The sequence below is a fragment of the Micropterus dolomieu genome, linkage group LG17 (genome assembly GCF_021292245.1).
Source record: "Micropterus dolomieu isolate WLL.071019.BEF.003 ecotype Adirondacks linkage group LG17, ASM2129224v1, whole genome shotgun sequence".
Taxonomy (NCBI): domain Eukaryota; kingdom Metazoa; phylum Chordata; class Actinopteri; order Centrarchiformes; family Centrarchidae; genus Micropterus; species Micropterus dolomieu.
In genome coordinates, this window is record NC_060166.1 from 3,656,712 (window position 1) to 3,668,678 (window position 11,967).

At 39.9% G+C, this 11,967-nt stretch overlaps 1 protein-coding gene across 1 annotated transcript in view; it reads right to left on the minus strand.

Moving 5' to 3' along the window:
* Positions 1-11,433, minus strand: part of ngef (neuronal guanine nucleotide exchange factor) — a 64,554-nt gene extending 53,121 nt beyond the window's left edge. The window contains exons 1-3 of the mRNA XM_046074055.1: positions 11,310-11,433; positions 6,617-6,748; positions 4,223-4,454 (exon numbers count right to left, since the gene is read on the minus strand). Of these exons, the coding sequence (XP_045930011.1) occupies positions 4,223-4,454; positions 6,617-6,670 (286 nt within the window). The 5' untranslated portion in view covers positions 6,671-6,748; positions 11,310-11,433. The remainder of the gene's footprint in view (positions 1-4,222; positions 4,455-6,616; positions 6,749-11,309) is intronic.
* Positions 11,434-11,967: the final 534 nt, after the last annotated feature.

Here is an 11,967-nt window from a genome sequence, read left to right on the forward strand (position 1 = left end):
GTAAATCAGCTCTTGGTTGGCCTTCACCAACAGTCTCCTGGTGTTTTGTTTCTTGGTATTGTTTAATACCAAGAAAAGGGGTTTATAAGGTGTAATATTTACAAAAAATAGGCCTACAGCTTGCACTAACTTAAGTGTTTTCAACATATACTTTACTTGGGCGGGCCGGACAGGTATAGTTGCACTTTAGCATTTTGCAGAGAAACGGTGAGGGAGAGGTCATCTGGTATTATGGTCATCTGCAGATGTCACTCACTAAAGTTAAAGGGGCTATATGTAGTTTTTCTACTAAAATGAATCCTTTTTTTATTGCCTGTGTGTGAAGGGGTTGCAATCTGACATTAAAATCATCCACTTGCCGGGTTTGGCTATTAACTCTGAAGGCAAGTATTCCTTGCCTGAAAATGAGCATAATACCACCTCTTTAAGGGTTGTGCATGTTGAACCTTGAAGAAGATGGGTTATATACATATACATATATATATATATATATAGATATATGTAACTATTTGAGCACATTTTGTTCCGCCATCACTTCTCGTAAAACTGTCAATATTGAAATCTACACAGCTGATTTCTCACCTCAAAACTTCTCAGAAGTGGATTTAGTGATGAAATTCCATACGAAAACTGTAAAATATCAAACTTTCTGTTACTCGCCTCTGTCTGGCGCAGCAATGATGATGCAGTGAATAGTGAATATTCTCTCTGACCAATCAGCAGTCTGTCTGTTTTCACGTTACATTTTAGTATCCCTCAGCTCGCTTGGAACCTCGACGGAGGTGAGGTGATATGAAAAAAAGTACCTGGAAGCAGGTCCAGGTGCAACATTTCTACAATGGAAAACCAAACAAAGGCGAGTCGAGCCAAAGGGCCTCCGCTCAGACTAGCTTGGTTTGAGGGCGTGCCTGACCCCGCTAGCCGCTTGGCAAGCTTTATGACGCGTTTTCATTGTGACGTCACAAGTAAAGGAAGTGAAGGGCTGGACTACAAACGAGCTGTTTTCAAGCGGTTCAGAGCAGAGCTTTCTGTGGGAGATGGGAACTCCCTTTGGGCTGGACTTTGGTCTTTTTCACTTTGCAAACCTGTTACATGCACAAAAAAGAGAAATAACTCAATAAAGGAGAGGGGAAAAGCCTTTAAAGCTACCAACCCACCTAACTTTCAAGAAAACCAGAGCACTCAGAGAGACAATCCTCTAGCTGTGAGTCAGCTGTTAAAAATAACACACTAGGCAATGCAAGAACAATTTTAATATTCTTATAATAAACTTCACATACCTTTCTAGTATGAGTATTTCAAGTGGCATTCTCCTTCTTTTAACTGCACAAACTTGTCGTAATTTGTGCACATGCAACCTTAAATTGCTATGTAAATGGTAAATGGATACATACACATACACTGATGGCAGAGGCTGCCATGCAAGGTGCCAAATCCTCTTAAACAGAAACTAATCATTCACACACACTCACACTCTTGGAGTGTGTGTGAATGAGCAAAATGTTTCAGTATCTTGCACAAGGACACTTTGGCATCCAGACTGGAGAAGCCAGTCATCGCACCGATCTACCTCCTGAACCACTGAACTAAAAATTTTAGAAGAATTGGGAGTGTTTTAGGCTATACTGTTAATTTATCAGAGTATCATAATGACATTAAATGATGGAATATCTGGAATAAGTTGGTCCTCTCCGGAATTAGAATTACGTTGCTCCTGTTGTCTAAAATTGCACATGCAATATTTTAGAATGCACACACAATATAGTACTCTTTATTTGTTAGTAAATTGGGCCCTGAAAGTAATGGAAAAACTAAATTATGACCAGTGTTGGGGGTAGCGCGTTACAAAGTAACACATTACTGTAATCAGATTACTTTGATCTGTAATGCAGTAATTTAACGCATTACTGTTGATAACTTCAGTAATCACATTACAGTTACTAAAATCATTGCGTTACTTCAGAACTGGTACTATCTTACGCGTGCAATTTTAGTACCTGTTATGGGTGATTTACTAAGAATTTTTGCGAAGATGACAACAAGAGCAAACACAATGGAGGTGGGAGTATTTAAATGAGGGTTTTGCGTGTTTTAATGGTTTATCTATCTGCATAACAGGAGGAGAGAAAAATAAATCAAAAGTCCGTTTTTGTGCCTTTTTGCGTAACACTTTTCCCACCTCACTTTTGACTTCAGCGCCAGTCCATGAGGACGCAGAAACTGCAGAGCTGCCAAAGCAGTCTTTCAAGGGGTGGAGGTAAAAGGCCTATTTTATTGTTTTGCGAAAGGACAGCGATGCCCTCTAGTGCGCCTGTGGCGAGGCTCTTTAGCCTGGGCAGTCTTGTGCCAAATCCGAGGAGGAACAGGTTGTCTGACAAACGATTTGAGAGACTCCTGCTCAGGTTGTGAACTACAGGGGAGCCAGGGGGTGCTCAGCTCCCCTTGATAAGACTTCCATGATTTATGATATTTTTGGGGGTCTCTAAAATATTGACAGCATGCTTTATTGACATTAATCTCTATATTTCTCTATCATCATGGATCATGTGGAGCGTGAAACTTCATCCAGTCAGAGTGAACTATCACTGACCGTCTGCAGCGGGCCAGTACGGGTTGTGCACTAATAAGACCGACGCGCTGTGAACGGTTCGTGATCGTTCCCCTCTGGCTGGATGAATATTACGCATGATCCATGCACTGCAGCTGGGGGCTGTCTGCAGCGCCACGCAACTTTCTAAATTCTTCCCTCTCTCGGAGAAAAGAAATAAATGTTTCAATGAAATGTCCAAACAAAGTTTTAAGCATTATGATAGGCTACTGTACTGTAGCCTTGTTCTTCTCTTGACAAATGTTGGGCTGATGTTCACAACTTTGTTGTCAGATAGCTTTGTAGTATTAAAGAGCATAAAACAGCTCCTGTGTATGTTCTCATTAAAATAAGGAGTATGTTGTGTGTTGATCTGGGCATATATGAGGTATAACTTTATTGTGTATCACTGGTTATGTTGTGCAGTAATCCAAAAGTAATGTAACTAGTAGTGTAACTAGTTACTTCCAGCAGTAAGTAATCTAGTAAAGTAAGGCATTACTTTAAAAAAAAAAAAAGTAACTAGTAATGTGTAATTCATAACATTTTTTGAGTAACTACCCCAACACTGATTATGACTGACAAAAACAAGCCCTTTTAGAAGCTACATCATTATCTTTTCACCTTTACTGAGATTGAGATTCATTTAATTTATCAGACATGCTATCAAAGCAAATATTATAGGATCATATCCCTGATAAAATGCGAAGGACAAAGTTATCAGTGCCTGTGAAAATGATCAATACAGGTTAGCTGATAAATGGTAAGATCAGAAAATCTTACTCAATTGAATTTGGACTGGGGTTCCAATCAGAAAACTACCTCTGAAAACAATCATTAGTGGTTTAACTTCACTAATGGTGATTTAAGTTCAAGTTCTTTATTTCAGGTAATCAATAATCAGGTGACTGGATTTTGTTACATTTTTCAACAGACCTCAATGTTTTATTTCTTAATTTTATCCATTCGGGAGACTGATGCTGACGGTGTAGTTATGTATTAAGTAATCACTTTTATCCCTCCCTTTGTGGCCTATCAAAGAGGCCGGGCAAAGTCTAAGCTCAAAACTTTGTTTCTGTGATTGTGCCTCTTAAAAACTGTTGACGATTGATCTGCAGGATGGCAATTAAACATTCATATAAGAAATTTCCAAATAATTTCAGACACTAATAAACATGATATTAGGTAGGTATCCTGGTTGTTTCATGTTTTTTTGCTTAAAATCATGAGGTGACCTGTGGAAAGGTATTATGCAGGTATTATGCATACTGTTATGCTGTTCAAACAGAACTAGTTTCTCTGGTTGTGTTCATGTGAATTTCAACGGAAGGATGAGCCTTTGTTCCATGGTCAAAAATAACTGCATCAACTGTCAATGAAACAACAAAACAGAGCAACAGTAAACAGAATCTACGAAGACCATGCTGCTGCAATGTGATGTTTCCGTTGAAGCCTGTCAATGTTCGCTGTGTATTCAGTTGACAAAGTGTGAATAGGTTTCAAAAATCTATTGCTTTAGGGCCAGAAAAGTCAACTTAAATATAAATTAACTTTTGAGACATGAGCCCATATTCGAGGTACAGTAGAAATACAATGTTAAATTGTAAGCACTGTAGACGCCTGTTGTTTCCTTACTTTCAGACTGCTCAGATGAGACCAGCCTCTTCTTCCTCATTGACCGGTAAAAGCGGGAGTTCCTGCGGATAGGCTCTCTGCTAAAACCAACACAGGATTCATCCTCATCATCGTCCTCCTCATGGCTGGGTTGAACCACAGCAGCTTGATGCTTCTCTGGGGTTTCATGTGACTTCTGCCCCCACTTGCCCCTGAACAGGGCAGTCACAGACATGGTAAAAGATTCCTTTTCCTTTTTAAAAAAAAAAGTGAGTTGAGAGAAACTGGAAGGAAGAATTATCAATAATTAGCCAGAATCCAGGAGCAAATCCATGCTTAGAACTGAAAAAAATGCTGGTGAAAAATAAATCCCAAGAAAGAGTACAGTACAAATAACAACTCAGAGAACAGAGAAGTGGTTCTTGGGCCCTGTCTTCCTCCAGTCAGAAGGACAACAGTGCTGTTAGCTACGCAGGTGACCTGTGGAACCAGGAGAGTGTGTTGCTTATTTCTGGCTAAGCTGTAATTATTGCATTTATGACTCTCTCTCTCTTGCTCTTTGTCCCTCCTCTGTTTGACTACCTCCCTCTGTCCCTCTCTCTACACCACCCTGTGACGTGCTGACATTCCTGAATGTCAACCTGCTCTTACCAGCCTGCCTGTCTGAAACTCTCTCTGTTGTGGAACCTGAAAAGCAACCTCGTGATTGTCTTTTCTCTTCTCTTTGCTTTCAGAGTTTCTTAGATTCATCCACAAAATCAATGTTCTCACTCTTGGGCCTTTGTATTCAGGTAAAGGTTCAATTAGAGGGCAAATTACAAAAATACAGCATGCATTTTGCAGGTGGTGGATGTTATTCCCTTTGTGTTAATGCTATGTGTGTAATGTTTGTGGTCATGTTGAGCCAGGGCCCCATACGGTTTTATTGCTAGTCAGCTGACAAGGAGAGTTTAAAGTTCACTCTCTCCATTTTTCCCACACAGCAATAAGCCTGCTTGTACTGCCTGGAAATGATTGTTTTTGTCCAAGTAGGGTAGTACACTATTGTATGCATGGTTTGTTTTGGTGCTATTACCCATTAACCAACAGTTTCCCCCTTTATTTCCTCTTAAATGATAAGACAGGTATTATTGTATATTTTCATTCCAACAATCCATCTACTTTCTGCTGCTTATCCAGGGCCAGGTTGCAGTGGCAGCATCCTAAGCAAGTCAATTTCCCCAGTAACGTCTTCTGGCTCCTCCTAGGGAATCCTGAGACATTCTCAAGCCACATAAGATATACAATCTCTCCAGCTTGTTCTGGGTCTACCCCAGGGTCTCCTAGGTTGTCGTTCCCAGAAAACATCCAAAGGAGGCACCTGGGAGCCATCCTTATCAGATGCCCAAACCACCTCAACTGGGTTCTATAAACATGAAGGGGAAGTGGCTCTACTCCAAGCTCCCTACAGATGAACTCCTTAACCTCAGGCAAAGGGTGACCCTAGTCATCCTACTGAGGAAACTCATTTCGCCCACTTGTATCCGCAATCTTGTTCTTTCAGTCTCTAACCAAACCTTGAGGCCATAGGTGAGGGTTGAAAAGTAAATTGAAAGGTAAATTGAGAGTTTCACCTTCAGGTTCAGCTCCCACTTTACCACAACAATCCAGTACAATCCCTGCATTAGTGTTGACACTGACCCAATTTGCCGCTTTACCCTCACTTGTGAACAAGACCATGTGGTATTGGAGGATTTGGGGCAGAAATATTTCTTATCGTCAACAAATCCCAAGAAAACAACAAATTAAACCTTCTGTCCATCTTATACCAAAGCCTACTAGTTCCTACTGAAGATGTAGCCTAAATCTTTAAAAACACCTCATAAAGATACAATTACTCTACCACCATGAGGAATCTCTGGGTTATCTTTGATCAAGACATGCCCTTTAATTCCCACATAAAACAAACTTCAAGGACCGCCTTTTTTTCACTTATGTAACATTGCAAACATCAACAACATCCTGTTTCCAAATGATGCAGAAAAACTGGTCCACGTATTTGTTACTTCTAGGCTGGATTACTGCAATTCTTTATTATCAGGCTCAATAAGTCCCTTAAGACTCTTCAGCTGAATGCTGCGGCATCTGTATGCAGAAGAACCAGAAAAAGAGATCATATTTCTCCTGTTCAGGAGGCTGACACCATCTCCACATTTAAGAGTAGGCTTAAGACTTTCCTCTTTGATAAAACTTAGTTAGGGCTGGCTCAGGTGAGTCCTGAACCATCCCTTAGTTATGCTGCTATAGGCCTAGACTGCCGGGGGATTTCCCATGATGTGCCACTCTCTTCTTCCTCTCTCAGTTATGTCACTCAAACCACAAAAGTCAATGCAAGTGCAAAGATTTTCTTTTTAACAAAAAAAAAACAGTACCTACAGGTGAGGAGGATGTGCGGAGAAGACCAGCAGCTAGGTTGATGTGCTTCTCCATCGCCTCTCGTTCCTCTCAAGACTCTATTGACCCAGTGGTCCTGTCAATGTGTGGGTTATGGCGCACCACTGGATCCAGCTTTGGTTACAAGAAAATGAGTCAATGAAGTTATCATCTGAACTGAATCAGTTAATGCCAACAAGTGGAAGGAGCTAAGACGACCAAAAGGGTGGCTTCCAGCCAGGCACGTGCACACATAGACATCAAAAGGGGTTTCAGCACCTGCCCTTTTTCTTCCTCGAGAGAAAGTGCCCTTTTTTCTTGGATGCTTGTTCTTTGTTTTTGTTTTTTTTAATAAAAGAATATACAGTATATTTATTCCTGTTTGCAACAGATTCCCTGTCAGACCAATATATTTATTGGGAAAAAAATCTAAATAGGCTATCAGGTCGGAAGATTGGAGTTCCAATGACCTGGTCTTATATGGTCTACACATGAAAAAAGGAGATAAATCAGCATTTAAAGCATTTTCACAAATTGAATAAAGGTTTCACAAATCTGAAACTATGTTTGTTTGAAACTTTAGCCTCTGTGGGACAATCTAGTCCAGATTTGAGAGCTCTAAGAATAGTGGTTTTGGATCAAACCCTCGTCTAATGTGGTCTACATGCAAAAAAAGCAGTGAAATCCTCCTTTAAAGCATTTTCACAAATTGAATAAAGGTTTCACAAATCTGAAACTATGTTTGATTGAAACTTTAGTCTCTCTGGAGTAATCTAGTCCAGATTTGAGAGCTCTAGGTATAGGGGTTTTGGATCTGGAACTGGTCTAATGTGGTCTGCATGTGGAGAAAAAGCTGTGAAATCACCCTAAAATAAAGTTTTTTCAAATCTAAAGAAGTGTTTCAAACAGCCTAAAATGCATAACAGCTTTCACAGCAGTAAGAGGTGCAAAAAACGGAGATTCGGTCGCTCAGCAACACTTAAGTTCCCTTTAACTTCCGAATCGGAAGCTAACTTTAGCGTCGTCTGATGGAGACATTTGACATTTGTGTCAAATAACGTCATCACAATACAAAAGTATTTAAATAACATTTATTTTAATTAGACTATGCCTGCAGCCCAATGCTACAGTTTAGTGTGAAGATTTATGTATGAAGATTTATCTAGTAGCCTAGCATAGAAAACCTGCACATTGTGGCATGGTTTGCTTTGCTGTCGCCTGCTCCTGTGATAAACCTAGTGAATACTGAAGAAGACTGTGGTCTCTGTGTGAACTGATTATTTTGTAGAAAAGTAAAAATGTTGTTGAGTTAATATATTTGTCTTGTTTAAAAAAATGCCCTTTTTTTCACTTGAGCCCCTGCCCACCAAAATGTTTGTGCACGTCCCTGCTTCCAACTGCATGTGATTAAAATCGACTGTAGGTTTGGAGGTAGTCTGGCTCATCAGTGCCCTTCCAGTTACTAACAAGCCTGATCATTTAACAATAAATGACAGCTAACAGGGTGGTGACCAGTCACTAGGGTGAGGTATTGTTAAAATTTATTGATACCAGTACCAAAACCAGTACCCTTAAAGTAGGGGTGGACTGGGACAAAAATTCAGCCCTGGCACTGTAGCCACACCGGCGCACATTACCACACATCCCACAAATACAATTCACTACTTAGGCTACATTTGTGTACAGATGGTAAAATAATATCACTTTGTGTGTGGTGGGAACTTAAGGTCTGAGATTTGGGGTGAGATGAAAGACTCTGGTTACAAGAAGAAGATGAGAAGACATTTTTACATTATTTTGAAGAAATATTTAATGCTGACATGAGTAGGAGGCTGGGGGCCCTCCTTGATCCTTCGACACGACAGGACAGGAAGTTGCATGTAAATGGACTGTCCATAATGCAATAATAATAACAATAATAATAATAATAATGCATTACATTTTTATAGCGCTTTATCATTGAAACTCAAAGCGCTTCACAATGAAGTGGGGGGGCCTCACCTCAACCACCACCAATGTGTAGCACCCACCTGGGTGATGCACGGCAGCTGTTTAGCACCACAACGCTCACCACTAGGGATGCAACGATTACAGATTTTGTTGGTACGATTATTGTCAGAGAAATAATCACGGTTTCATGATTATTATGATTATTACGCATTAATTAATTTCACAACACTAGTAATGACTTAAGTTGATTTTTAATATTTAATGACATTAACAATTAGATTTCTATAATATGTAAGTATTATTAATGTAAGAGGAATATTAACTTTTGTCCACCAGGGGAAATTGTAACAAAGGAGAATAAACTGTACTGTTACCGTCATCAAGCTGCTCATCACTAAAGTTCAACTACTTTGACCGCAGCATGCGCGCGAGCTCGCCGTGCGGTGCACGTTTCTTGACGCAGCAATAAACCAAGCTATTGAAAATAATGGGCCTCAAAGCGCAGCGGTTGGCCTGAAAGGTAACACCTGCCTTGTTCGTTTACGTTGCACTGGAAGCTCAACTCTGACCGCTACGGCATCAATTATAAGTGACGCGTTTATATTTGGTTCCCCACCAACTTGCTAGTTATTCAATATAATGTATTAGGCCTACCTTTACTTAGGCGTGCAAAGCTATGGTGATCCCGCAGGTGCTGCATCAAGTTTAATGTAGTTATTCGCTCCTTTAGCAGGAACCTTTTAACGGCAAGTTTTTGAACAGGTGATCCGTCATCTTCAGTAACGCCCTGGTCAGTCTAAAGCTGATGATACATGGGGCAACTTTTTGAGCAATCTTGCTAGTGGCAAGTCCAACTATGTTTTGAACGGATAGCGGCGGGAAGTTATTTATTTACACTCTCCGTACTTTAACAAACTCCTCCTAGAGCTTTAACCCAATCGACTCAAATGTGTGCAGCACAATCTTAAGAGAGAAAGAAATTTATTGTTGAAATGATCTGGCGTTGAATTTCCAATATCCAGTCATAGTCATAGCGGCACCTACTGGCGCCAAGAATTGACAAGTTTTAAACTTTAATGTGTTCTACCAAGCAGGTTGACTAAATCCATCTCAAAGTTCTGCAGGAAAGCCTTAAGTCCTTGTTGATGTTGTGAAGCTGGTGAGTTTTTTTCAAATGCAATTGCTGTAGCAAGGAATTATTCACTGTGAAACAGAAAGCTGCTTTATGAGGGGCTAAGGAAGCTTGATTCATATGTAACATCTCTAAACTTAAAATAAGCCTCATGAAGCTACACCCATAGATAGATAGTATGGGATCTTTTGGGAAGTGTTCTGACTGCTGAAAGAGCTGTTTTTGAAGTGGTTGATATAGCACTATAGCGCCTTCCTAGGGCTCTACAGTGCAACCATTTTGCTCACATATGCCCCTAAAAGTTAGTAAATGCGAATGGGAAAAAATATTTATGAGCACAGTGACTGCAACCTTAAATAAAATGCTATACTGTATATATTATGAATCCCCTTGGTTTGAGTTAAAAGGTGAATAGCAGCATACAAGTGTTGTCATTTTAGGCTCTGTCTCTTTAAGAGGGTAACCTCTGACCCTGAGGTGTGATCGACTATGGCCTTTCCCAAACTAGACCCTTGACACTTCCACTCTGATACGGAGTGAACTCTGGTCGGAGTCACCCTCAAAGCCAAATTGAGCTCCCATAGGGTAAAAATACAGCGGCTACCTTTCCGACGAACTCCCCTCTCCCCCCAGCATAAATAGGATCTGATGTTACTGCTGCACTCACTGCTATAATATGTGAATCAAATAAACAACAGTTGTATTAAGATTCAGGATTGATGTTGAGGAAAAGTGTGTTTTTTGCAATAACGAAACTGAAAGCATTTGTCATTCATATTGTGTTTGTTCATGAAGCCAATTATTTTGGTTAGATTTCAAATATTTAAGACTATGACTTATATTATATATTATATATATATATATATATATATTTACAAAAAATAAATATTATATTCTTTTATGAAAAGATTGATATTCACTATAAAGAAAAGCCTATATATTTATCTCTTTATCTTATATGAAAAATATTACATTCACAAATAAACCATTTCAAAAAAATCAAACATTATATTGAAGCATTATATAGTCTGAAGAATGTATAACAGTTAAAATGTATAAAGACTTAGCTATTTTTCTCTAATGCCTTTGTTGCTTGTTACATGATCCCCCTGTGTATATAGTTGTGTCTACTATTCTATCAATGTAGGCTATTTTGTTTTGGCGTTTGATAAATAAGTAATACTTTGTTCTGGTCAAATAATATACAGCGGGATATTTGTGTGAATTAAACAGCTGTCTGTGCAGATTAGCTTCATGTCCCAGGATAGCCTATTTGCTGTGACATTACGGCGCCGATGGAAACGTTTAAAATGACTGTCAGACGCCTTTCTAATCATGAAAGTAAACCGTTAAAAACACTCATACATCAACACAATAAAGAAATCACCTGGAAAGTTAAAAGGACCGGTAGACGTGGGATAAATCTGAGAAAATAATTAGTTGGGTTGAGTGTAGGTGGATGATTTGTGCGTACATGATTATTCAGATATTGTCAGAGCCGATTCGCGCATCACACCAATGTAGCTCATTTAATCGACAAAACAGTGCAAACAGCTGCTGACGTCAAATTATTAGGCTGTATAACAAAGAACATATTTTGCATTCAGCACTAACCTGATGTGACTCCCCCTTAGAGACGTCGCAAAAGCAGTTACATTCATTTGGATCACCTCTCAACTTAAGAAAAAGAAAGATATGAACACAAACTGCAAGTGTTGGGCACTTCCGATCCATGTTACAGCATCCGCTGCCATTTTTCTGTCGTTAAAAAGGGGCAGGTCCCTGCCGCCGCTCGACTGCGGTAATGTTTACGTTTATCTTGTGGGGAATCCCTCACCTAACACAGCTCAGGCTTGTCTCTTCCTCGATTTGTGCATCAGAAAGTACAACTACCATCCAGCATTTTGGCAATGCAAAAGTAAAAAACTCATAGTAACAGTGTATCACTTGCTTCCTGGCAGTGGAAAATAACGTCTTTTTTGCCCTCCAAGGGAGCGTTTTTCATGGACTGTGATGTCACGTGAAAACTATGAATAGGGTAGCTTTTTTATGTGTATCATCAGCTTAAGACTAAAGCTGATGGGCGGGGCGGGTGGCGGAGTGGTGGGGAAAGGAGATTACGGTAGTAATCTTTACTCATTACCATTGATGGCAATGTTGCCCTGCACGATTGCTCAAAACGTTGCCCCGTGCATCATCAGCTTAAGGCTCGCTGAGTAAAGGGAAAGCAGAGACTGCTGTGCCCTCGTCTTCACAGAGACCTGGCTGCATA